General features: G+C 39.9%; 1 protein-coding gene across 5 annotated transcripts; it reads left to right on the forward strand.

Moving 5' to 3' along the window:
- The first annotated feature begins 233 nt into the window (after positions 1–233).
- On the forward strand, positions 234–25,469 carry LOC5513186 (mitogen-activated protein kinase kinase kinase 2). 5 transcript variants are annotated; one of them, XM_032382692.2, is made up of 21 exons: positions 234–458; positions 624–751; positions 2,955–3,031; positions 7,872–7,912; positions 8,181–8,280; positions 8,871–9,086; positions 9,414–9,463; positions 9,677–9,866; positions 10,459–10,503; positions 10,942–10,989; positions 11,165–11,247; positions 12,012–12,097; positions 12,192–12,275; positions 12,340–12,531; positions 16,504–16,652; positions 17,729–17,854; positions 18,401–18,530; positions 21,748–21,818; positions 21,932–22,035; positions 23,037–23,201; positions 23,706–25,469. In XM_032382692.2, the coding sequence occupies exons 2-21, from the start codon at positions 748–750 to the stop codon at positions 23,785–23,787; spliced, it is 2,043 nt and encodes a 680-aa protein (XP_032238583.1). In that variant the 5' UTR covers positions 234–458; positions 624–747; the 3' UTR covers positions 23,788–25,469. The 5 variants fall into 5 exon arrangements, with proteins under 5 accessions (XP_032238583.1, XP_032238582.1, XP_001633473.2 ...); XM_032382691.2 differs by having other exon boundaries at positions 235–458; positions 9,411–9,463; XM_001633423.3 differs by lacking the exons at positions 234–458; positions 624–751; positions 2,955–3,031 and adding an exon at positions 6,992–6,997 and having other exon boundaries at positions 9,411–9,463.
- Positions 25,470–25,786: the final 317 nt, after the last annotated feature.

Here is a 25,786-nt window from a genome sequence, read left to right on the forward strand (position 1 = left end):
TTTACTCGAATCAGCTCTCTATCTCTCCACAATCTGTCTTCCAATCCCTCACGAGTTCCCCCCGTGCCTGGTACAATGATACCCGATCCTATTACTAATTACATATTATATAATTGGTGATCATAAACTAATAATTTTAACAACTTCCGGTACACAGAAACGGAACTTCTGGAACCTAGACAAAGTCCTACTCCCGGTCCTTGTTTGGGAGACTGGGACGAGAGGTATCCGCACTAGGGAGGGGAGGGACATATTGTAATGCCGATAGCGAAGTCCACCATTTTCACCGTCAAAATAGGACAACATCTATTGTAAATATCCGAGTGTAAAGTACAGAATGATTACACTGCAAGGATAAATGCCTTAACACTATCGAAAAATAAAGCTGTACACCAGGATGCCATGAGGACGGCAATTCATTTTCAGGAAATCGACTAGATTGGTCTGTTTCAAATACGGTAAGGCCGCCACCAAGAATGCTCGCTCATGTAGCAGACCATGTCTGGTTTATTTACCAGCTCTTTGCGATATCCTCTTGTCATTTAGTGTGGAGCTTATTCGTAAGCTATCTTTAGAAGTTTTATCGCTGTGTGACGCTCTAGCTGACTTTTTATATCTCACAGCCAAACGTTTCTACTTGGATCGGAAGGGTCGATTGACACGGGTTTCGCGTGGACAGCCGTTCAACTTTCGGCATTTCCACTGCACAAATGGCTCTGTTATTCACTTAGTACAAATACCATCAATATGGGTATGTATTCCTTACATTAGCTCTTCGATCCAAAGACCTTGCGTTTTGTGACTAAAAAATAAGCTACATTCTTTTGTATTTATCGTTATATGCGCAACAGCTTTCCAAAATAATATCATTGTAATTTATCAAGTGAGACATACATAAGGTCTTATGCATACAGAAACACTTTACAAATACAACCATCCCAGGCAATTGCCTTTAATTTTTCTCCCCAAAAGTATGATAGGACAGGCCTTGGATATTTTCTTTGCTATTAATCATCCGATTTTACTGTTGTTATTGTCATGATAAGAGAATGCTTTTGGGGTAAAGATGTCTAGTCGGAAAGACATGCTTCAACAGATCCTTGTTTCGAACAAATAAAAAAACATATATTCTTAGGCAAATAAAGATACACTGCAACAGATTTAAAAACTGTGTGTTTTTAGTTACTTTGAATACATTTTTGAATTGAAGCATTCTCATTCATTTGGATAACCGAATACGTTCAATGGAGAAGTCGAAACATGATCTCCCGTTTTCTAGAAATAGAATCTCGCATTAGTACAGCAAACACAAGCATTCTATTTTCATCCTTCCTTCTGGGTATCTCACGGGTTTTTTGTGTGTAAGCACATAATTAGTTTATTTGTTATCTTTTCCGAAGACTTAATATTTTTTTTAAGGAACCAATCGTTTTGTTATTATTATCATTTCCCATGCTTACCCCTTTCACAAAATAAGTTTTTATTTTATAATCCATAATTTACTACACTTTTACATGTTATGGCAACCAAAAAAACACAACTAAATATCAAAAGATAACAGTTACCATATTTAGGCAAAAATGCAATATACAGGAATAGAAATAAACAGGATGATTTTATAACATGGTTGATTGTCTTTTTATGGTTAAAACGGTTTTATTTCACCTCTTTTTCGTTTCTTTTCACCATAGCATTGTGTGGTTGCTTTTGATGAAAAAATTGGTTACACCGGCTTTATGTGGGCCAAGTGAAAATTCTAACAATATTTTTGCATCTTTAAATTCCTTTTTACATAACCTTTATTCTAGCAAAGAAAAATGTTTTGATTTTTATTATCTTCTCGAGATAATAAGAAAAGAAAAAAACAAATTTTCCTTGAAGACTTTGTGTAAGCATGAAGGTGTTTTAGTACTTTATCACTTTAACCCTTTGTTCCCTACATCCAGGACCCTAGGTTCTAGTTAATTAGCATACCGTTTTTACCCTGAAGGCAAGACTTCGAATGTCTCATATTCAGTTCCTTCGTCCTTTATCAGCTTCCTAAAATATTTCATTGATGTATAATCGAATGGGGCGGAAGTTTGCAAGGGGCCTTCTCAAGCGTAGAACGAGGGGGAAGGCTTCTATACTGTATGCAAGATCTCGCTAAAAGCAAAAGGGGTACTCTTCAAGGCTTGTCTTACATGTTCTTTGCCCTCACAACCCAGTTCAAGGTTATCAGTGAAGAATGCGTCTTTGTATCCAAAATCAGTACATTGAGACAAAATGTTTAAATACCATTTGGCATTATCTAGTACATGTCAAACGATTGCGACAAAACATGCCCTATTTGGTACAGATCTCGGCAGCGCTTTCCTGATTTTGCCTGAGCGCGGCTTTTCCCTGTCTTCCCCCTATCTAAAAGAATTCTTGCTTGTCACTTGTTTTTCTTATGACGAAATTTAAAACTCCCCGTAATTACTCGTTTTTCGCCTCTTATTGGTCGGTCTGTTTATCTAGAGCTGATAGTATGATCACCTCATCAATGACATATAACATGAGTATATTCGATTAAATCTGACGCACGTATCAAAATTTTTCCTCGATGGTTTTTTGGTGTCCTGTGGGCTGAAGGCACCCCGTAACCATAAAGCCTTAGACATTACAAGTGTGCATGTTGATCAAGTAATTGAATAACAGCCAGACTTTTCTAGAAATTGTAAATGTATCCAAGGAAGGTAGAATGCTCCCCTAGCATTTTCCTAAGCATTGACATGTCCATTTTTCATGGGTAAAGAGTTTTTTCTTCAACATTTTCTATAGGAGTTAGACCAGTCTTTAGTTTTTTAATGTGTTTTTTTGTTATTATCTTGAATAATTCCTAGAAATTAATAAGGAAGCAACTCAGGTGCGAAATTAAACATAAACCATTTACACCCATCGTGGCTAAATCTAGTACCCATTTAAATTTTTAGATGATGAAATGGAAAGTGAGAGTTCAACAACCAGAACCCAGGATATCAACAATGGTTTTGTTACACCCCCACCTAAGGTAGTGTAGACAAGATACACCCCTATGTGTTACACCCCCACCTAAGGTAGTGTAGACATGATCCACCCCTATGTGTTACACCCCCACCTAAGGTAGTGTAGACATGATCCATCCCTATGTGTTGCACCCCCACCTAAGGTAGTGTATCATGATACACCGCTATGTGTTACACCACCACCTAAGGTAGTGTACACATGATCCACCCCTATGTGTTACACCACCACCTAAGGTAGTGTACACATGATCCATCCCTATGTGTTACACCCCCACCTAAGGTAGCGTTGACATAATACACCCTATGTGTTATACCCCTACCTAAGGTAGTGTACACATTATACACCCCTATGTGCTACACCTCCACCTAAGGTAGTGTACACATGATCCATCCCTATGTGTTACACCACCAACTAAGGTAGTGTACACATGATCCACCCCTATGTGTTACACCCCCACCTAAGGTAGTGTAGACATGATACAACCCTATGTGTTACACCCCCACCTAAGGTAGTGTTGACATGATCCACCCCTATGTGTTACACCCCCACCTAAGGTAGTGTGAACATGATCCATCCCTATGTGTTACACCACCAACTAAGGTAGTGTACACATGATCCACCCCTATGTGTTACACCCCCACCTATGGTAGTGTAGACATGATCCACCCCTATGTTACACCCTCACCTAAGGTAGTGTTGACATGATCCACCCCTATGTGTTACACCCCCACCTAAGTTAGTGTAAACATGATCCACCCCTATGTGTTACACCCCCACCTAAGGTAGTGTGAACATGATCCATCCCTATGTGTTACACCCCCACCTAAGGTAGTGTATCATGATACACCCCTATGTGTTACACCACCACCTAAGGTAGTGTATCATGATACACCCTATGTGTTTCACCACCACCTAAGGTAGTGTAGACATGATACACCCCTATGTGTTACACCTCCACCTAAGATAGTGTAGTCATGATACACCCCTATGTGTTACACCACTGCCTAAGGTAGTGTACACATGATCCACCCCTATGTGTTACACCACCACCTAAGGTAGTGTACATATGATCCACCCCTATGTGTTACACCCCCACCTAAGGTAGTGTAGACAAGATACACCCCTATGTGTTACACCCCCACCTAAGGTAGCGTTGACATAATACGCCCTATGTGTTATACCCCTACCTAAGGTAGTGTACACATTATACACCCCTATGTGCTACACCTCCACCTAAGGTAGTGTACACATGATCCATCCCTATGTGTTACACCACCAACTAAGGTAGTGTACACATGATCCACCCCTATGTGTTACACCCCCACCTAAGGTAGTGTAGACATGATACAACCCTATGTGTTACACCCCCACCTAAGTTAGTGTAAACATGATCCACCCCTATGTGTTACACCCCCACCTAAGGTAGTGTGAACATGATCCATCCCTATGTGTTACACCCCCACCTAAGGTAGTGTATCATGATACACCCCTATGTGTTACACCACCACCTAAGGTAGTGTTGACATGATCCACCCCTATGTGTTACACCCCCACCTAAGTTAGTGTAAACATGATCCACCCCTATGTGTTACACCCCCACCTAAGGTAGTGTGAACATGATCCATCCCTATGTGTTACACCCCCACCTAAGGTAGTGTATCATGATACACCCCTATGTGTTACACCACCACCTAAGGTAGTGTAGACATGATACACCCCTATTTATTACACCACCATATAAGGTAGTGTAGACAAGATACACCCCTATGTGTTACACCACTGCCAAAGGTAGTGTAGACATGATCCACCCCTATGTGTTACACCACCACCTAAGGTAGTGTACACATGATCCACCCCTATGTGTTACACCCCCACCTAAGGTAGTGTAGACAAGATACACCCCTATGTGTTACACCCCCACCTAAGGTAGTGTAGACAAGATCCACCCCTATGTGTTACACCACCACCTAAGGTAGTGTACACATGATACACCCCTATGTGTTACACCACCACCTAAGGTAGTGTACATATGATCCACCTCTGTGTTACACCACCACCTAAGGTAGTGTATCATGATACACCCCTATGTGTTACATCACCACCTAAGGTAGTGTATCATGATACACCCTATGTGTTTCACCACCACCTAAGGTAGTGTAGACATGATACACCCCTATGTGTTACACCTCCACCTAAGATAGTGTAGTCATGATACACCCCTATGTGTTACACCACTGCCTAAGGTAGTGTACACATGATCCACCCCTATGTGTTACACCACCACCTAAGGTAGTGTACATATGATCCACCTCTGTGTTACACCACCACCTAAGGTAGTGTAGACATGATCCACCCCTATGTGTTTCACCACCACCTAAGGTAGTGTAGACATGATACACCCCTATGTGTTACACCTCCACCTAAGATAGTGTAGTCATGATACACCCCTATGTGTTACACCACTGCCTAAGGTAGTGTACACATGATCCACCCCTATGTGTTACACCACCACCTAAGGTAGTGTACACATGATCCACCCCTATGTGTTACACCCCCACCTAAGTTAGTGTGGACATGATACACCTCTGTGTTACACCACCACCTAAGGTAGTGTAGACATGATCCACCCCTATGTGTTTCACCACCACCTAAGGTAGTGTAGACATGATACACCCCTATGTGTTACACCTCCACCTAAGATAGTGTAGTCATGATACACCCCTATGTGTTACACCACTGCCTAAGGTAGTGTGCACATGATCCACCCCTATGTGTTACACCACCACCTAAGGTAGTGTACACATGATCCACCCCTATGTGTTACACCCCCACCTAAGGTAGTGTACACATGATCCACCCCTATGTGTTACACCCCCACCTAAGGTAGTGTAGACATGATCCACCCCTATGTGTTACACCCCCACCTAAGGTAGTGTAGACATGATCCATCCCTATGTGTTACACCACCACCTAAGGTATTGTAGACATGATCCACCCGTATGTGTTACACCCCACCTTAGGTAGCGTAGACATGATCCACCCCTATGTATTACACCCCCACCTAAGGTAGTGTAGACAAAATACACCCCTATGTGTTACACCACCACCTAAGGTATTGTAGACATGATCCACCCCTTTGTGTTACACCCCCACCTAAGGTAGTGTAGTCATGATACACCCCTATGTGTTTCACCACCACCTAAGGTAGTGTAGACAAGATACACCCCTTTGTGTTACACCCCCACCTAAGGTAGTGAACACATGATCCACCCCTACCTAAGGTAGTGTAGACATGATCCACCCCTATGTGTTACACCACCACCTAAGGTAGTGTAGACAAGATACACCCCTATGTGTTACACCACCACCTAAGGTAGTGTTGACATGATACACCCCTTTGTGTTACACCCCCACCTAAGGTAGTGTAGTCATGATACACCCCTATGTGTTACACCCCCACCTAAGGTAGTGTTGACATGATCCACCCCTAAGTGTTACACCCCCACCTAAGGTAGTGTTGACATGATACACCCTTATGTGTTACACCACCACCTAAGGTAGTGTAGACATGATACACCCCTATGTGTTACACCACCACCTAAGGTAGTGAGACAAGATACACCCCTTTGTGTTACACCACCACCTAAGGTAGCGTAGACATGATCCACCCCTATGTGTTACACCACCACCTAAGGTAGCATAGACATGATCCACCCCTATGTGTTACACCCCCACCTAAGGTAGTGTACACATGATCCACCCCTATGTGTTACACCACCACCTAAGGTAGCGTAGACATGATCCACCCCTATGTGTTACACCCCTACCTAAGGTAGTGTACACATGATCCACCCCTATGTGTTACACCTCCAGCTAAGGTAGCGTTGACATGATACACCCCTATGTGTTATACCCCCACCTAAGGTAGTGTACACATTATACACCCCTATGTGTTGCACCCCCACCTAAGGTAGCGTTGACATGATACACCCTATGTGTTATACCCCCACCTAAGGTAGTGTACACATTATACACCCCTATGTGTTACACCTCCACGTAAGGTAGTGTACACATGATCCATCCCTGTGTTACACCCCCACCTAAGGTAGTGTACACATGATCCACCCCTATGTGTTACACCCCCACCTAAGTTAGTGTGGACATGATACACCCCTATGTGTTACACCCCCACCTAAGGTAGTGTACACATGATCCACCCCTATGTGTTACACCCCCACCTAAGGTAGTGTAGACATGATCCACCCCTATGTGTTACACCCCCACCTAAGGTAGTGTAGACAAGATACACCCCTATGTGTTACACCACCACCTAAGGTATTGTAGACATGATCCACCCGTATGTGTTACACCCCACCTTAGGTAGCGTAGACATGATCCACCCCTATGTGTTACACCCCCACCTAAGGTAGTGAACACATGATCCACCCCTACCTAAGGTAGTGAAGTCATGATACACCCCTATGTGTTACACCACCACCTAAGGTAGTGTGAACATGGTTTACATCCCTACCTAAGGTAGAGTAGTCTTGAGACACCCATATGTGTTACACCCACCACCTGAGGTAGCGTAGATGTGACACATGCCCACGTGTCACTTTATTTTCCCAAAGTTTTAAAAAATGCAAAATTATCTAAATTAAAGTGATGTGAAAATTATGTGTAATACTTTAAGGTATGGGGTCTATTATACAGTATGGGATCTATCAGGTTTGAACATCAGTTTGAATTGCAGGCTCTGACTTTAGGCATTATCTAGTACTTTTGTTGTTATTTGTAATTGAATTACCTTTCAGATCCATTAATTTTTTTATCTTTTTATACAGAATGACATCAGAGTCAAATTTGAATTTCAAAATGAAAGAAGGTAAAGCTGACTAATTTTAATGTTATCTCAAAACATACATCATAATAATAAAAGAAACACCAGATATTACACCTTCTGAATAATATCTATTCCTGGGCCTTCCTCCACTCAGCAGACTACACATACACTTCACTGTATATGCATCTGTTACCAGAATGATGTTACCAGACATGAATGATGATTTTTACATGTGCTATCTATCAAATATTCTGAGTAAGGATGTCCTGGTACTTTCTAAGAAAGTCATTGTACTGATGTTCAATTCTAGGATAATTCCAGTAACAAGACCTGTCATCCTATCAGAGCTGTTGCAGAGAGTAAAGACTGCTTATGGACAAGAATTGTGCATGAACTACATAAATGAAGGGGCAAGTAAAATTCTGTAGACTTTTATGCAGATTTAAGCGTTTGGTGATGGTCATAAGGGAGCTGTCTCTGGACTGGAAGTCACACCTGATAGTCCTTGATAAACACATTGCCTACACCTACCCAGGCATGCAACTAAAGGCTGGATCAAGGCATTTTTCAAATAATTAGGCCTTTAAAATACACACTTTCTCTGTTGTACTGAGAAATTGAAATGAAAGGATGTATAGAGAAAACCATTAAGAGAAAGAATTAAAGAAAGTTTTTTTTTCACTTTTTAACTTCACTGAGTCAGGAAAAAACATTTATTACTTAATGATTAGGCATTTTAAAGTGCATGCCAGCAGTGCATAACTTGAAAGTGAGCTGTCAACACCTTAATTACCTTAGGGATAACTAGGCGGGTTAACAATCCAGCTTTACTCCATTTGCAAATAAATTTAGAAATTAAACCCAAATCTAATTGTGGTGAGAGTTCAGGCATACACCCTGTTTGAGGCTAATAATGATAATGCTGTCTTGTTGTTTATCTCATGGTTATGGGGAATAAAAAAAAATCATGATGAAGATGAATTTCACATTTTCTTTCCAGATCACTATTCCAATTTTGACCCAGTCAGATCTAGAGAAAGGGATAGAGATTCTGGATCGCAGCCCTCACCTAACAAGCCTTAGAATCTTTCTGTCGGTACCTAATGGAGTTGTGCTAAAAAAGCCTACCCTGTCACAGCATTCCCGACGTATGATGGTAGAAGCACTGGTTCCTCCCAACCCAAAAATGGGTTCTCTGTTTGGTAGAAGTCTTGGGGTATGTATTGAATCTGTTTTCTTTTCACTAGGAAATTTTGGTCTCTTGCTTGTGATATTGAGATTTGATAGGGGGGGAAGACATTTAGAAGCCTTTAATAAGCAACACATTTCTTTGGGATTGGTGGCTTGATGGAGATTTAGCATTTTCTAAAGGGTTTTACTCAGATTAAATAAAAGCAGACATACGGTACCTACTCATAATAAGTTAAGAAACTTAACATAATAAGCCAATAAGAAACTTGCTAGCCCCCTAAATGCTAGCCACCTTCTTGTGGATGCTTTCTTAGAAACCTTGTTGTGTTCTTTTATCGTATTGTTTTAGCAGCGAAAGTATCGAGAAAAACCAACAGGCTACATGTATGGACTGGTGTCAAGGTAAAGTACCTTACTGTGTGTATAATCTTTTCTAAGATCCTGAATGTGTACCAAGTGGATATTCCAGATCTCCTGAAATTACCATATTGAATGCACTGTATACCAGTTCTCATTGGATAACCTAAATAAGTGTAGGCAGCTTTGTCTGCTAGCTTCTGAATAATAAAAGTAGTTTTCCTACAATGTTATTGCTGATGAAAATATTTTTTTAAGGTCACAATCTACCCCTGATGAAATAGCCAACATGGTTGAAGACACGCCCAATGTACCAAGGTTATCTCGTTACCACCCTATCCAGTACATGTCAACAAGTGACATTCATGACAGAGGGAGAGATTCCCCTCCACCTGGATTCCACCCAGAGCCAGAGTACATGCCGAGACGACCTCATCACTTTATAAGGGTATAGATGACTTAAAATACTGTACGACTGCCAAGTTGCTATTAAACCATGAATGTGATGTGTTTTTATGCTATTAAACCATGCATGTGATATGTTTTTATGCTATTAAACCATGCATGTGATGTGTTTTTATGCTATTAAACCATGCATGTGATGTGTTTTTATGCTATTAAACCATGCATGTGATGTGTTTTTATGCTATTAAACCATGCATGTGATGTGTTTTTATGCTATTAAACCATGCATGTGATGTGTTTTTATGCTATTAAACCATGCATGTGATGTGTTTTTATGCTATTAAACCATGCATGTGATGTGTTTTTTTATGTTATTAAACCATGCATGTGATGTGTTTTTATGCTATTAAACCATGCATGTGATGTGTTTTTTTTATGTTATTAAACCATGCATGTGATGTGTTTTTTTATGTTATTAAACCATGCATGTGATGTGTTTTCATGCTATTAAACCATGCATGTGATGTGTTTTTATGCTATTAAACCATGCATGTGATGTGTTTTTTTATGCTATTAAACCATGCATGTGATGTGTTTTTTTATGTTATTAAACACGTATGTGACGTGTTTTGCAGAGTGAAGGAGAGTTTATTCCAGAGACGCAAACATCATCAAATGAGGTACAAGTGTTGGTTACATGTTAAATGATCATGCTAGAAGCCTCGAAAACAATTGAAAGCAGCAAAACAACTTGTCTTTGAGCTTGTGTAGAGTGAAGTGTCTAATGCTCAAAAGTGAAACTGTTATCCGAGGGTTTCAGCATGAAATAAGCCGAGTACATTGCAAATTCACACACATCTCACTGTAACTGAGATTATTTACTTCAAACGAACTTGCTTTTTTTCAGATTCTCAGAGCACAAAAGTAAATTTAACGTGATATTTTGCACCTCACTCTGGAACCAAGTAAAGTCTTATTCTGTGTTTTACTTACAACCACAGCTAAATTTATCTTTTAATAATATTAGAAATTTTTGGCCTTTGGCGAACATGCTACAAAAAACACAAATGTCATTTATCATAGCAATCTTTTGTCTGAATTGTGTTTTTCTTGTGCAGATGGTGCGAGGCCAGTTTATGGCATATGACCCCCTCTCTCATCGAGAGGTAAGATATATAAAATATATCACTACAAATAAAATATTATAAATTACCTTTTCCCTCAGCAAATGCACAGTTTGTTTGACATATAGTTCAGTGTCCTATTCAGTCAAAAGTCTTGATTTAATGGTCAATGGTGAAAAAAAACTCAACATCTTGTTAATTTTCTTTTGTTATTTAGGTACGAGTCTTCTCTAGCCCGAGCTCTGATGGCTCACTCACTGGATCCTCTTCTTCGCTTAACGGCACATTCTCAGTAGAAAGGTAAAATAAGAGTACGCATCATTTAGGGTCTGTGATGACTAGGGAAAATTAGCAATGCCAGGGAGGTCTGGCGGTGGTGAGAAATATTAAGGGAGGTGGGCGGTGGTGAGAGTTGTCAATGAGGTCTTGCGGTGTAAGAGAAGTCGAGGGATGTGATGTTAAGGAGGTCTTGCAGTGGAGAAAGATGTTAAGGGAGGTCTGACGATGGTTAGAGTTGTTAAGGGAAATCTAGCGGTGGTGAGAGATGTTAAGGGAGGTCTGGCGGTGGTGTGCGATGTCAGAGAGGTCTGGCGGTGGTGAGAGATGTCAGCGAGGTCTGGCGATGGTAAGAGATGTTATGAGAGGTGTGGCGGTGGTAAGGGATGTCAGGGAGGTCTGGCGGTGGTGAGAGATGTTAAGGGAGGTTTGGCGATGGTGAGAGATGTTAAGGGAGGTTTGGCGATGGTGAGAGATGTTAAGGGAGGTTTGGCGATGGTGAGAGATGTTAAGGGAGGTTTGGCCGTGGTGAGAGATGCCAGGGATTTCTGGCGGTGGTGAGAGATGTTAAGGGAGGTTTGGCGATGGTGAAAGATGTTAAGGGAGGTTTGGCGGTGGTGAGACATGTTAAGGGAGGTTTGGCGGTGATGAGAGCTGTCAGGGATTTCTGTTGTGGTGAGAGATCCTAGGGAGGTTTCGCGGTGGTGAGAGAGGATAAGAGATGCTTAGTGGTACATTCTATAATACTGTTTTTGTCTAATTTGTACCACTATCTTTTTTTTAATCAGTGCTGGTGATATGTACCCGTTCACACGTCGTCTATCTCGTCGGACACACTCTAACAGTTCCCTGTCATTAGGCATGTTTTCTTCAGGTAGGTTACCCCTCCCCCTAGAACACTTTTTGGCCGCAGTTCGACTAATGTTTTTATCTTTTTTCCTATTGGGACTCTTTATTGATGTTTGCAGAAGAGGATATTGTAGATTCAAAGGCAGATACATTCCCTCGAAGACGACAGACATTTAGTGGATCTATACCGGACATTAGTGATGGTAAGTAAAATGTAGGTTAGAACATGGCATTCAGGGGACAGCGCTAATGGTTTGTTTTACCCAGGTCACCAAACATTCCCACGTCAAACCCTGACGTCGCGCAAACCTATTCCTCTCTCAATGCGTTCAGACATGTCGTCACAGCACAGTCTGGCGAGTAGTAGTAGCAGCAGTAGTGGTCTACTCATTGATATAGAGTCCTCGTACAGAGGGATACACCGCGAGTCCGAATCTGGCATCGCCATCTCCCCACCAAGTAAGATCCCTTTATTAAAACATGTGCAATGGCACACCACACAACGGCCATTCGGTATGATATATTTCTCAACCAAATGCTCCAAACAAAAGATGTACGATAGTACATCGAATCTTCTACAAAACTACCATTTGTGGAGTTATTTGAAAGATATTGAGATGAAATGGTTAAAAAAATAAGACTGTTCAAAGGGTCTTCATTTTCATTTTACGACTATTCTAAAAAATGCATATTGAATGCTTTATTATTGATATTTGGTCAGAGCACTGAGAGGACAAAGACGACAAGAAGGATTTAGCGATTATTCCATCTTAAGTGAGATTCAACAAGTTTAGTAAACTAGTTTAATTCAACTAGTTTAGTAAACTTTGATAGCTGCAATGGCACCATGTTCGGGAAGTAATGCCAATAAAAGGCTTCAAAATTGCAAAATCATTCGAATTATCAATAAGTGGCTACTTTAAAATGCAAGCAGGATATACGTTTTATATTTTTATAAGGTTATATTTACATCAGGGAGTAGCCATCTACCAAGAGAAAAAGCACTTTATTTCCACGTCTAATAAAGTTGCAAGGTAAAGACGCCGCATGTAGCCAAAATTGTTTTCTCTCACTCAAATTCACGTGAGCTCTCGCAATTCTCCTTATTTAGTGATCATTTCGCGCTAACTCGAGCTTTATCCGTCAAGGGACTGGGCAAGTAGGTGTTTTATATATGTTTGGTATATTCAAAGGGCTGTAAACAAATCGGGGATTATGGGAAATCGAGGATTTTTGGTAATAAAGATTTTTCTATCATAGGAGATATTAGATATCGATGAATGAACCTTTTTGGAGGATATTGCTTTTATTCCTTCAGTGGGCATGTCGTCTGCAAAAAGACTTTGATTAGGCAGCTCAGGAGTGTGAACTGGATTTGTTTAGAGGGGGGGGGGGCTTCTTGAAGGCGAATGTGCAGACCCCCTTTCCTCGCCCTAGCAGCTATCTATTCAGATCACGATTACAGAATATGAATTTGTCAGTATATAACTATAAGTCATATGTATTAATATCGTATTGTATAATATTGTGGCTTTGAATTGCGCTCATGCTCAGCTTTTGTTGCAATAATAATAATAATAATAATAATGATAATGATAATGATAATGATAATGATAATGATAATGATAATGATAATGATAATGATAATGATAATGATAATGATAATGATAATGATAATGATAATGATAATGATAATGATAATGATAATGATAATGATAATGATAATGATAATGATAATGATAATGATAATAATAATAGTTTTGCGGGATTCTTTACTGAATTATGCGCTAAATTACACGGAATATCAACTGTTACGCTCAAACAACATTTTGTACCGAAGAAAAGCACGAAATAACTTGAAAAGGTTAATTTTTTGCGTGAAAATATCTTAGGCGAGTTTTCATTGGCTCCTAGCCACCAGCCAATTAAAAAAAGTATTTTATTATTAGTCCTAGGCCTTTGCGGTTTAGCAAAGAACGCCTAGTCATTTTATTTGTTTTCTGAAATTCAGTTCAAAATATCGCACTCTTACGAAAAAGATCTCTCTTTTTTCACGAGAAATAGAGGTAACAACCCTAAAAGAATACATCAGCTGTGCAATGAAATGTTTTGTCTTTCAAAATTTAGCCAAATTACGCGGAATTACGCGGAAATTTGTGGATTACGCGAATTACGCGGAAAAAGCCAAATTACACGCTTCCGCACAAGCGCGTAATTCCAAAAACCCTGTTATACTGTTATTGTTACTGATACTGTTACTGTTACTGTTACTGTTACTGTACTGTTACTGTTACTGTTACTGTTGCTGTTACTGATACTGTACTGTTACTGTTGCTGTTACTGATACTGTTACTGTTACTGTTACTGTTGCTGTTGCTGTTGCTGTTACTGTTACTGTTGCTGTTACTGTTACTGTTACTGTTACTGATACTGTTACTGTTACTGTACTGTTACTGTTACTGTACTGTTATGTTACTGTTACTGTTACTGATACTGATACTGTTACTGATACTGTTACTGTTACTGTTACTGATACTGTTACTGTTACTGTTACCGATACTGTTACTGTTACTGTTACTGTACTGTTACTGTACTGTTATGTTACTGTTACTGATACTGTTACTGTTACTGTTACTGTTACTGTTACTGATACTGTTACTGTTACTGATACTGATGCTGTTGCTGTTGCTGTTACTGATACTGTTGCTGTTACTGATACTGATACTGTTACTGTTACTGTTACTGTTACTGTTGCTGTTACTGTTGCTGTTGCTGTTGCTGTTACTGTTACTGTTTCTGATACTGTTACTGTTACTGTTACTGTAACTGTTACTGATACTGTTACTGATACTGTTACTGTTACTGTTACTGATACTGATACTGATACTGATACTGATACTGATACTGATACTGTTACTGATACTGATACTGATACTGATACTGTTGCTGTTGCTGATACTGATACTGATACTGTACTGATACTGATACTGTTATGTTACTGTTACTGTTACTGTACTGTTACTGTTACTGTACTGATACTGTACTGTTGCTGTTGCTGATACTGTTACTGTTACTGTTGCTGTTGCTGTTGCTGATGCTGTTGCTGTTGCTGTTACTGTTACTGATGCTGTTGCTGTTGCTGTTGCTGTTGCTGATGCTGTTGCTGTTACTGTTACTGTTACTGTTACTGTTACTGATTCTGATACTGTTACTGATACTGTTACTGATACTGATACTGTTCTGTTACTGTTACTGTTACTGTTACTGTTACTGATGCTGTTACTGTTACTGTTACTGATACTGATGCTGTTGCTGTTGCTGTTGCTGTTGCTGTTAGTGTTACTGTACTGTTACTGTTACTGTTACTGATACTGATACTGATACTGATACTGATACTGTTACTGTTACTGATACTGTTACTGATACTGACACTGATACTGTTACTGTTACTGTTACTGTTACTGTACTGTTACTGTTACTGTACTGTTACTGTACTGTTACTGATACTGATACTGTTACTGTTACTGTTACTGTTACTGTATCTGATACTGTTTCTGTTACTGTACTGTTACTGTTACTGTACTGTTATGTTACTGTTACTGTACTGTTACTGTACTGTTACTGTTGCTGTACTGTTACTGTTACTGTTGATGTTACTGTTACTGTTACTGTTTCTGATACTGTTACTGTTGCTGTTACTGTTACTGTTGCTGTTGCTGTTACTGTTACTGTTACTGTATCTGATACTGTTACTGTTACTGTTACTGTTACTGTTACTGTTACTGATACTGATACTGTTACTGTATCTGATACTGATACTGATACTGTTACTGTACTGTTACTGATACTGATACTGTTATGTTACTGTTACTGTTACTGTACTGTTACTGTTACTGTTACTGTACTGATGCTGTTACTGTTACTGTTATGTTACTGTTACTGTTACTGTACTGTTACTGTTACTGTTACTGTACTGATACTGATACTGTACTGTTGCTGTTGCTGTTGCTGTTACTGATACTGTTACTGTTACTGTTGCTGTTGCTGTTACTGATACTGTTACTGTTACTGATACTGTTACTGTACTGTTACTGATACTGATACTGTTATGTTACTGTTACTGTTACTGTACTGTTACTGTTACTGTTACTGTACTGATACTGATACTGTACTGTTGCTGTTGCTGATACTGTTACTGTTACTGTTGCTGTTGCTGTTACTGATACTGTTACTGTTACTGTTACTGTTGCTGTTGCTGTTGCTGTTACTGTTACTGTTACTGTTACTGTTACTGATACTGATGCTGTTACTGTTACTGTACTGTTACTGTTACTGATGCTGTTTCTGATACTGTTACTTACTGTTACTGTTACTGTTACTGTTATTGTGAACTACTCTTGCTAGTCCTATAACACAGGTCTTTATTTTTAGCGACCCAGTTCCCTAACAACTGGCGGAAAGGCAAACTTCTCGGGGCTGGTGCATTTGGTCAGGTCTATATGTGTCATGACTTAGACACAGGAAGAGAGCTAGCAGTGAAGCAAATAGAAACAGGACAGCTTAACTCCTCCACTAAGAACGTGAGTATGGAGTGTTGACGCAAGATTCAATCTATCTTTATTGTTATTGTTTTAAAAAAACAATGCAGAATCCATTGGCCAGGCCAAGTTTTTGTTTGGATTTTAACAACAAACAAAAAATGCATGAAAATGCATGAGAGATAAATGGGGGAGGGAGAGAGGCTAAATTGAAAGCTTGGCCTTAAATTGAAATAGAGTACTTTACTAAGGTTCAGAGGAAATGAATTACATCAGTATTCTTCACTATACCAGGTTAATCAGATGAACTCAACGCAGGACGCGAGAAATAGAAAGAATAGGAAGCAATCAAGATCTATTGAAAAGACAGGGTAAGATATAGAATGGTAGCACAGGGTTAGGGAATGATAGTACAGGGTGATAGAATGGTAGCACAGGGTGATAGCACAGGGTAAGATATAGAATGGTAGCACAAGGTGATAGAATGGTAGCACAGGGTGAGGGAATGATAGCACAGGGTGATAGAATGATAGCACAGGGTGATAGCACAGGGTAAGATATAGAATGGTAGCACAGGGTGATAGAATTGTAGCACAGGGTGAGGGAATGATAGCACAGGGTGATAGAATGGTTGCATAAGGTCGATAGAATTTTAGCACAGGATGATAGAGTGATAGCACAGGGTGACAGATAAAATGGTAGCACAGGATGATAGAGTGATAGCACAGGATGAGAGATAGAATGACAGCACAGGATGAGAGATAGAATGATAGCACAGTATGCTAGAATGATAGCACAGGGTGATAGAATGGTAGCACAGAGTGATAGAATGGTAGCACAGGGTGATAGAATGGTAGCACAGGTCGATAAAGAATGGTAGCACAGGTCGATAAAGAATGATAGCACAGGGTGATAGAATGATGAATGGTGAGAGATATAATGATATCATTTTGCTATGCACTGTTTTTTAAACACTTATATAACTTTGAGTAAATCCCCTTGCTGCATGACTTTTTTAGTCGCCATGGTATCTCGGTTCATTCTAACTCCCTTGGTGTGCCATTCCTTTATTATTCTCGAGTGTATCTTAGCCCATTCTAAGTACCTTGGTATTGCAGGAGGTGAAGGCGCTTGAAGGTGAAATCGAGTTTATGAAGGCATTTAGAAACGAGCGGATTGTACAGTACTATGGAATCGAGACAGACGACCTTCATATCTATATATTCATGGAGTACCTACCTGGCGTAAGTCCATGACCTGGAATGCCATACATTATGCCATAAAGCATTTAGTGTCTGTACTGCCATAAAGCATTTAGTGTCTGTACTTCCATAAAGCATTTAGTGTCTGTACTGCCATAAAGCATTTAGTGTCTGTACTGCCATAAAGCATTTAGTGTCTGTACTTCCATAAAGCATTTAGTGTCTGTACTGCCATAAAGCATTTAGTGTCTGTACTTCCATAAAGCATTTAGTGTCTGTACTGCCATAAAGCATTTAGTGTCTGTACTTCCATAAAGCATTTAGTGTCTGTACTTCCATAAAGCATTTAGTGTCTGTACTGCCATAAAGCATTTAGTGTCTGTACTGCCATAAAGCATTTAGTGTCTGTACTTCCATAAAGCATTTAGTGTCTGTACTTCCATAAAGCATTTAGTGTCTGTACCTTGAATAATTGACATCTTTACACTGGTGTTATACGGCTTGGCTCTATTATCTATTATCATTATTATTATTATCGTTGTTGTTGTTGTTGTTGTTGTTATGTCAGTCGTCTGCTTTATTGGGCAGGGTTCAATCCATGAGCACATCAAGCAACATGGGGCCTTGAACGAGAGCCTCACTAGAAAGTACTCTCGGCAAATCCTTGAAGGCATACTGTACTTGCACACGAATCGGATAGTGCACAGAGACATTAAAGGTGAGCTAAATTACAGTACTTTTATTTAAATCACACAACAGTAAAACAAAAATGCAATTAAAATCATGATGACGAGTTTTAATATCACCACGGGGAGATAGCCCCGCCAATAAAAGACGAACAGTGCGGAACTTTACCATTTTTGGTTATATTTGATAAACAATCTGATTAACCAATCAGAGATGAGTATTACTATGCCCAGTCTCACGCGGACACGCCTCAACTCAAAGTGGGAAAACAAAATGGCGGTTCCGTTGAATCGGGAAAATCATGTTGAACGCCGCTTTTTAACTCTCTGCTAGCAGTGATTTCTTCTTATCTGTTTAAGCAGGGATTTCACCGACTCAGTGCGTCAGATATATCCTATTTGTGTTGTTTCTCATCGGCAACAGACCTCATTTGCAGGGTTATTTTTACGACTTCACCGAATCGTACTGTAATGAACGCGGAAGGGTAAGCCACTGCTAGCAGGCTATAACATTGATCACCAATTATCTAGTTGTACGTTTCATCAAGTCATACAAATGCACAAAATTTCCCTGGATTTATCTTGCTTTCGCACTCGGAATGAAGACACTCCAAGAAAAATTTTAGCTGGGATATTGAAACTAAAATGAATCTTATACAGAATGGCAGCGAGTCTTATTGAAAAAAATGAAGCTAAATCGTATACAGATTGGCCGCGAGTCACTGTTTATTGTATGCAATTTAAAGACACTACATGAAAGTACTGTTTAAATGTTTATATTTGATCCTGGAATAAATAGATTTGCTATGATCAGTAAATCTCAGGGATGGCAGTCATTATTCATTGCTGCATTAGTTTGCTATTACTCGTTGTAAAAAAAAGTCCTTACCACAAATGCTCACATTATGGTTTTTTTTATAAATGGATTCTAGAGGGGGCACTTGTTTGAGGGGCTATGTTATGTGCTTATTCAATGAGGGGTGTATGTATACCTCAGTGTCAGAACCATCCCCAAAGGACTTCATTGTATCCAGCTCTGTTTTCATCATGATTCATTTTATTAAAAAAAAGGAAGTTTTGTGACACAAATCGTGCTTAATACACAGGTTCTTACACCAAGTTAGAGCCATTGAGGGTGTATTTAATTGTGTGTGCAGACAAATGCAAAAAGGCATAAAGTGTAAACTAGGGTGAGGAAAAGGCATGGTAAGGGCAAAGGGGTGGTGACTAAGGGTATGTCTAATTGGGGGTGCTGACACAGGTTGTGAAGATGAAGTAAACTTGTACCATGTTTGATTACTAGGCCTTGGAGATAATAGGAGAATGGGAGTATAGTCATACCCTGGGTACCAGAGGCTCCAAGCTTCACTAGAGCAGATATCATATGGAAAATATCTATTCATATTTGGTGATACTTCAGGCTTATTTTTTTCTCTCGCCAGTCTCTATTATATGCGCAAAGATTTTCTTTTTTTTATAAAAAGGGAATTAAATTAATTTGATTTGATAGGCAAGTCTGAGTGTTGAAGCTCCCCTTTAAAACTATAGTGATATTAAGAATTTATATGTTTGGGGTATATAGGTTTGAGTAATTGTTTGGGAGGTAAGTTTCTATACTTGGTATATTTTATGTATAGAACTCAGGTTTGGGTATTTTTTTTTTTTTTGGGGGGGGCTAATTTGACAAAAAGTCCTTATCGCAAATGCTTATTTTAGCATATTATGCCCTTCTTTTTACCCCTCTTGTACCAGGTTTGATTACTAGGCCCTGGAGATTCTAGGAGTATGATTGTGCAGTCATAGATATCATACTGTATGGAAAATAAATATTTATATTTGGTGATACTTCAGGAGCATTTTTTATCTCAGTGCCTATTGCACAGAGTTTGTTTGTTGTCTTTTTTATAAAAATGGAATATAATTGATTTTATTTAATAAGCAAATCTGAGAGTTGAAGCTCCCTTATAGCAAGATTTTGTATGCTTGGGCTATAGAATTTAGGTTTTGTTATTTATTTGGGAGGTAAGTTTCTATGCTTGGTATATTTTATGTATAGAACTCAGGTTTGCGTATTTTTGAGGATGAGTAGGGGGGGCTAATTCATCAAAAAGTTCTTATCGCAAATGCTTATTTTAACATATTATGCCCCTCTAGCATTAGATTTTAGAGGGGGCACTGGTTTGAGTGGCTATGTAATGCGCTTAATCAATGAGGGCTATTTTATGGTGTGTGCAGACAAATAGGAAAAGGAGTGTAAAATTAAAGGTTGAGAAATGCATGGTAAGGGGAGTGAGGTTCAAGCTTTTGTATGATTTACGAATAGAACTCAGATTTGGGTTACTTTTTGGGGGGAAGGGGGGGGGGGGCTATCTATTCTTGGTGGAGTTTTGGGTATAGAGTTCAGATGCAGGTATATTCTTAGGGGTGGCGCGGTTCCATTCTTTTGGGGGCATAAAATGTTCGTATCTGTCGGAACCAACAGTCATGTTTACAGCTAGAGTGCCCCCCCCCCCCCCCCCCCATGTTGTTGTGGTGGTCGCAGACATTTAGCTAAAGAATGATAAGAAGCGAACCCCCGAGAGACAAGGGTAGGGTAAAATGCTTTTCGTCTAAATGTTGACACGAATTTTCATACCTATTCTTCGGCGATTTTTCCCTGTTGTATAGACGTTGGGCCTTGACTCGCACTTTCGTCCTCACAATTCAACCTCCGCTCTCCTCAACTTTCACCATACCCTGTGGGCACTGGTTTCGGCTTGTGGTTAACATTGTTTTAGTATGCCATGATCCTCATTTATCCTAGTTTAGTCCTGTCAAGGTTCTAAGCCGTAGAATTTGGTCCATCACACTCATATTTCTCTTTTTCTAAACGTAAACATTACGAAAAGAGTTTCGATTTTACGGCAGTCTCCAATAAAAGCACTCAATTTGAAAAGCTTTCCCAAACGATATTTTACTTTCGAGCACAGGAGCTATCAATCAAATATCAAACTTGGTATAGAGCAGGATATTTTGCTGTTTTGGCCGATTTTTGCGATGCGACGTCTCGCTAACAAAACAAATTCAAGTTTCAAACTCCGCGCGGCCATTTTGAATATTTGCATAATAATTAGGTAAATCGATATAACCAAAAATAGTAATGTACGGCACTGACGAAGAATATATTTTAGTATTTCTAAGGCTCAATGAATTTTCAATAGCCATTTCTTCGTTGAATCGCTGCATCGTCTGACTGATTGTTCATTTTAGGTGCCAACATATTGAGAGATCTATACGGTAATGTCAAACTCGCAGACTTTGGGGCATCCAAAAGATTGCAGGTAACTTTCCTTTGGCTACTATTTAATAATTATAAAATTGCATAATAACGGGTATTCAACGGATATCAGGTGCGTTTAGGTGCTATTCTCATGCGAGTTCCTATCCTTGTCAGACTATTCGCAGTAAAACTGGCTTCCGGTCAGTGCATGGTACCCCATACTGGATGGCCCCCGAGGTCATCAACGGCGAGGGCTACGGCAGGAAGGCCGATGTCTGGTATGTCCTATAGAGGGGTAGATGGACGGACAGTCGGTCGGACAGACAGATACATAAACAGACAGACAGACTCGCAGATAGATAAGTGGACAAACGGACGGTTGGCTGCAACTGTCGTAGCATCGTTGCGGATTTACTAGTTTTTTGGCACATTGATTCACCGTCATTCATCGTCACATTTTTGTCAAAATGTCTGCTCGATATCTTACTGGGTGGGGGGACAAATATGTAGGGGGGCTACGTTTTTTGGGCGCCCATTTTAGTCTGGTTTTAATATAATACTGGGCAAGAGAGTCATTGTTCAAATGAAAATTTTATTCAGTTCAAATGTTTCGTACTATTGTATATCTAGTTCCATATTGTTCAGGTACCAATCTTGTCTTTATATAAATAAATTTTCAGAATCCCTCTCATGGTTTACAGGCAAAGCTGCCCGTTCTAATCAGTTAAACAAAACGAATACTTTAAAATGTTGCAAAACCGAGACTCAAATGTCTTTGTTAACGTCGTCGACAACGTAGTTGTTTTCTAGCGAAACCAGTATTGGTTGTTTATCTCTGTGTTACTCTTAAACTAGGGAAAGTGAAGATTCATACTTAAATTAAACAGGACAAAATTGCCATGCTAGCTGATCTATATTTTAGTAAAGGTTAATGTTCAGTTACACTTAGTATGTATATCAAGTCTGTGGTTTTAAAGAGATAAAATTATTGAATATAATAATGTGGAGGTGGTGGTGGTGGTGGGGGGGGGGGTGCAATTTTTTTGGCAACCCGTCTAGGGGGGTCACGATTTTTGGGCTTGGATTTGAGGGGGGGGGCGGAATTTTTGAGCCCAGGGTTTTGCAAAAATGCCGGCCCAACACCAACTCCCTCACCCACCCACCCACCCACCAACCCACCAGTAATTAATGACCGCTCTCTAAATATTTTTGCTCGACACAAAACTTCAACTTAAAACTTGAGGTCGAATAGCAATATAAATCATGTTATCTTTCACAGGAGCGTGGGGTGTACAGTGGTAGAAATGCTAACCACGAAGCCGCCATGGGCAGACTTCGAACCAATGGCTGCTCTTTTCAAGATTGCTACGCAGCCAACAGAACCCGAACTTCCTAGCGACCTTTCAGTGGACGCCGTGGAATTTGTCAGGTCAACTCTTAGGATGTGAGTAATAACTAAGCCGTCAAGAATGGGCGGGGGGGGGGGGGGGTGGCTAATGTTGCTGGAACCATAGTAGGATCCAGGATCTAACAAAGGATGAGAAATAACAAGGGGGATAGTATGACAGGCCTGTGGAATTTTTGTATGTTAATAATATTTCCTATTTAGGCAGAAATGAGGTCCTAGGCCAGTCCTTTTGCTTTTTGGAACTATAATTGCACTTAGCCTGCTTGCAGGCGGTACTCGGTGTTATCATCGCGGAAAACCCGGTCGTTCGGTGATCGGGCGCCATCTTGCATTTTAAGCCGCGCGGCTCCTGGGGATGAGCATGCAAGTTGGCGCCCGATCACCGGACGAGCGGGTTTTCCGCGATGATAACACCGAGTACCGCCTGCAAGCAGGCTACGTTGCACTCGCCATGTTTGCGGAACCAACTGTTACTGCAGAAGTCGTTAACATATGGGTAATCTCTTGCAAGGGCGTTAACAAATGGGTGATCACTTGCAGGAACTCCAAGTCCCGACCATCTGCTGACGAACTCTTGCGCTTCAGTTTTGTAACGAACTCGTCCATGTCAACGTGCTTATGATGCAGAGTCGACCAATTTTGTAACGAACTCGTCCATGTAAACGTGCTTATGATGCAGAGTCGACCAAGCGGAGGCGGCATCCGCATGGTGTTACCCCATCGGAATGGCTATGCACATTACCGCATGCGCAGTAAAAATGGATACAGACCGTTTCGGATAAGTTGCCATTGCAAGTTTGAGATGGTGGGGTGCGTCTGGGTAATGGAGTTGTGCAGACGTATACCATTGGGCCAATCCAGGATTTGTTCTAGAAATCCTGTCCGAAGGGGATGTCTGCACCGCTCCCGGACCCGAACACCCGGTTGACACCTGTTGTTTGTCTGCCATAGTGAGTCGTCATTATCTGTGAGTCGTCATTATCTGTGATTCGTCATTATCTGTGATTCGTCGTGGTTATCTGTGAGTCGTCGTCATCTGTGAGTTGTCGTTATCTGTGAGTCGTCATCATCTGTAAGTCGTCTTTATGCGTGAATCGTCTTCGCCAGGAAAACATAGCAAATCGGGCAACGCTTGTCATTATTTTCGGATAGATTGATTTTTTAAGGCTTTCATTTCAAATACTTTATGGATGAAGCAAACTCGTTATATTAAGGTGAGACATTGATAGTTATTTTGCTATACATATGTATCTTGTTTTAGCTGCCGGGTATACACATATTTCATTAGTCCAGTTTCGAGTTCCACTGTGCCTGCTGGTCAGAGGCACCGAGGACGCATAAATACAGTGCAAGCCTCAGCTTCAATTGAATTGATTGCAAATACCAGCGAGATAATGTTTTCACAGGTTTTTGCATTGTTTTATTCCAAGTCCAGAGATTCTCGCTGCAATGCGCATGAAATTTGCCTCAAGTCGAGGCTTACACTGTATTTATGCGTCCTTAGTCTGTAAGTTCAGCGGTCATAGTGGAAATTGGGCTTTTAAGGCTGATTACTGTAAAAAAAGTGGAAAATGATGAATAACAAACATCCCTGGTTAGGAAAAACAAGTCTTGTATCTGTTAATAAGATTTAGAGAAGTTAAATTAAGTTTTGTAGCGAGGTCCTTCTAATTAATGAACGCATTTTCAATACAAGAAAACATTATTATTGGCCAAACTTTGTTTTCCATTCTCTTATAGTCAAACTTAATTGAAAAAGGTGTATTTGAGGAAGTTAAAATAAATAAACTTCTAAATTCGACCATAGAGACACTTAAACGCAATATATGCAATATTGTGCAAAGCTTTGTTTTCAGACAGGTACCACTAAGAATCTTTAAATATGTTTTACATTTTGCCATTGTAAAAGTCCGCTTTTGTTTGTTTTTCTCTATTTCCTGATCTTTATTTCTGACTTTTATCCCTGAAGCAGGCAAAAATATAATATATGATATAACTATGCTAACTCCGAGACGGAGTCAACATTCAGCTCGATTAATCCAAGGTTACACAATCCTACATCTGTAAGCTCGTAGAAAACCTTCACTAGCAATTTTTACCCGTAAACTGAGAGCTATGAAGAGTTGTTTTTTAGTCGCCCGGGCACCCTAGGTACGCACTGAATTTTTTCCCGGCATTCGTGAATGTCAATATGCATGCTAGGTACAATATATCCTAGTTGCTGTAAATATTTGTTCTAGAGAATTGTAGATATATACTGGTCAATACTATGGATTTTTTTTCACAATAAAATGGTTTCAACAAGCCCTTGTGACGTCTCTGAAATCTAGTGGCCCGCACACACTTTCAACTATTCAAATTGCGACCAATCAATTATTGCTAGCAAAGGATTTATAGGGAAAGGGGATCAGCTTATGACCAGGGATCAAAATAGCGCTTATGAGATGGAAATCTCTTTCAGGTTATTGGGATCACTATTTGGGATTAAGGATCACGTTTTCACTCAAAGTTTGGATCGGGATAATTCTTCAGCATCGGAATTGGAATCGCTTGCTCTATACCTTGCAGCCGTCTATCTCATATACGAGGTTTGTTTTGTCTTCATTTAGGCTAAAAAGCCT

The sequence above is a fragment of the Nematostella vectensis genome, chromosome 2 (genome assembly GCF_932526225.1).
Source record: "Nematostella vectensis chromosome 2, jaNemVect1.1, whole genome shotgun sequence".
NCBI lineage: Eukaryota > Metazoa > Cnidaria > Anthozoa > Actiniaria > Edwardsiidae > Nematostella > Nematostella vectensis.

Bases quoted from the DNA above. Each gene is read 5' to 3' on its own strand.
- LOC5513186 (XM_032382691.2), top strand. The intron at 10,504-10,941 runs GTACAAGTGTTG...TTTCTTGTGCAG, and splicing joins CGCAAACATCATCAAATGAG to ATGGTGCGAGGCCAGTTTAT. The intron at 21,819-21,931 runs GTAACTTTCCTT...TATCCTTGTCAG, and splicing joins GGGCATCCAAAAGATTGCAG to ACTATTCGCAGTAAAACTGG.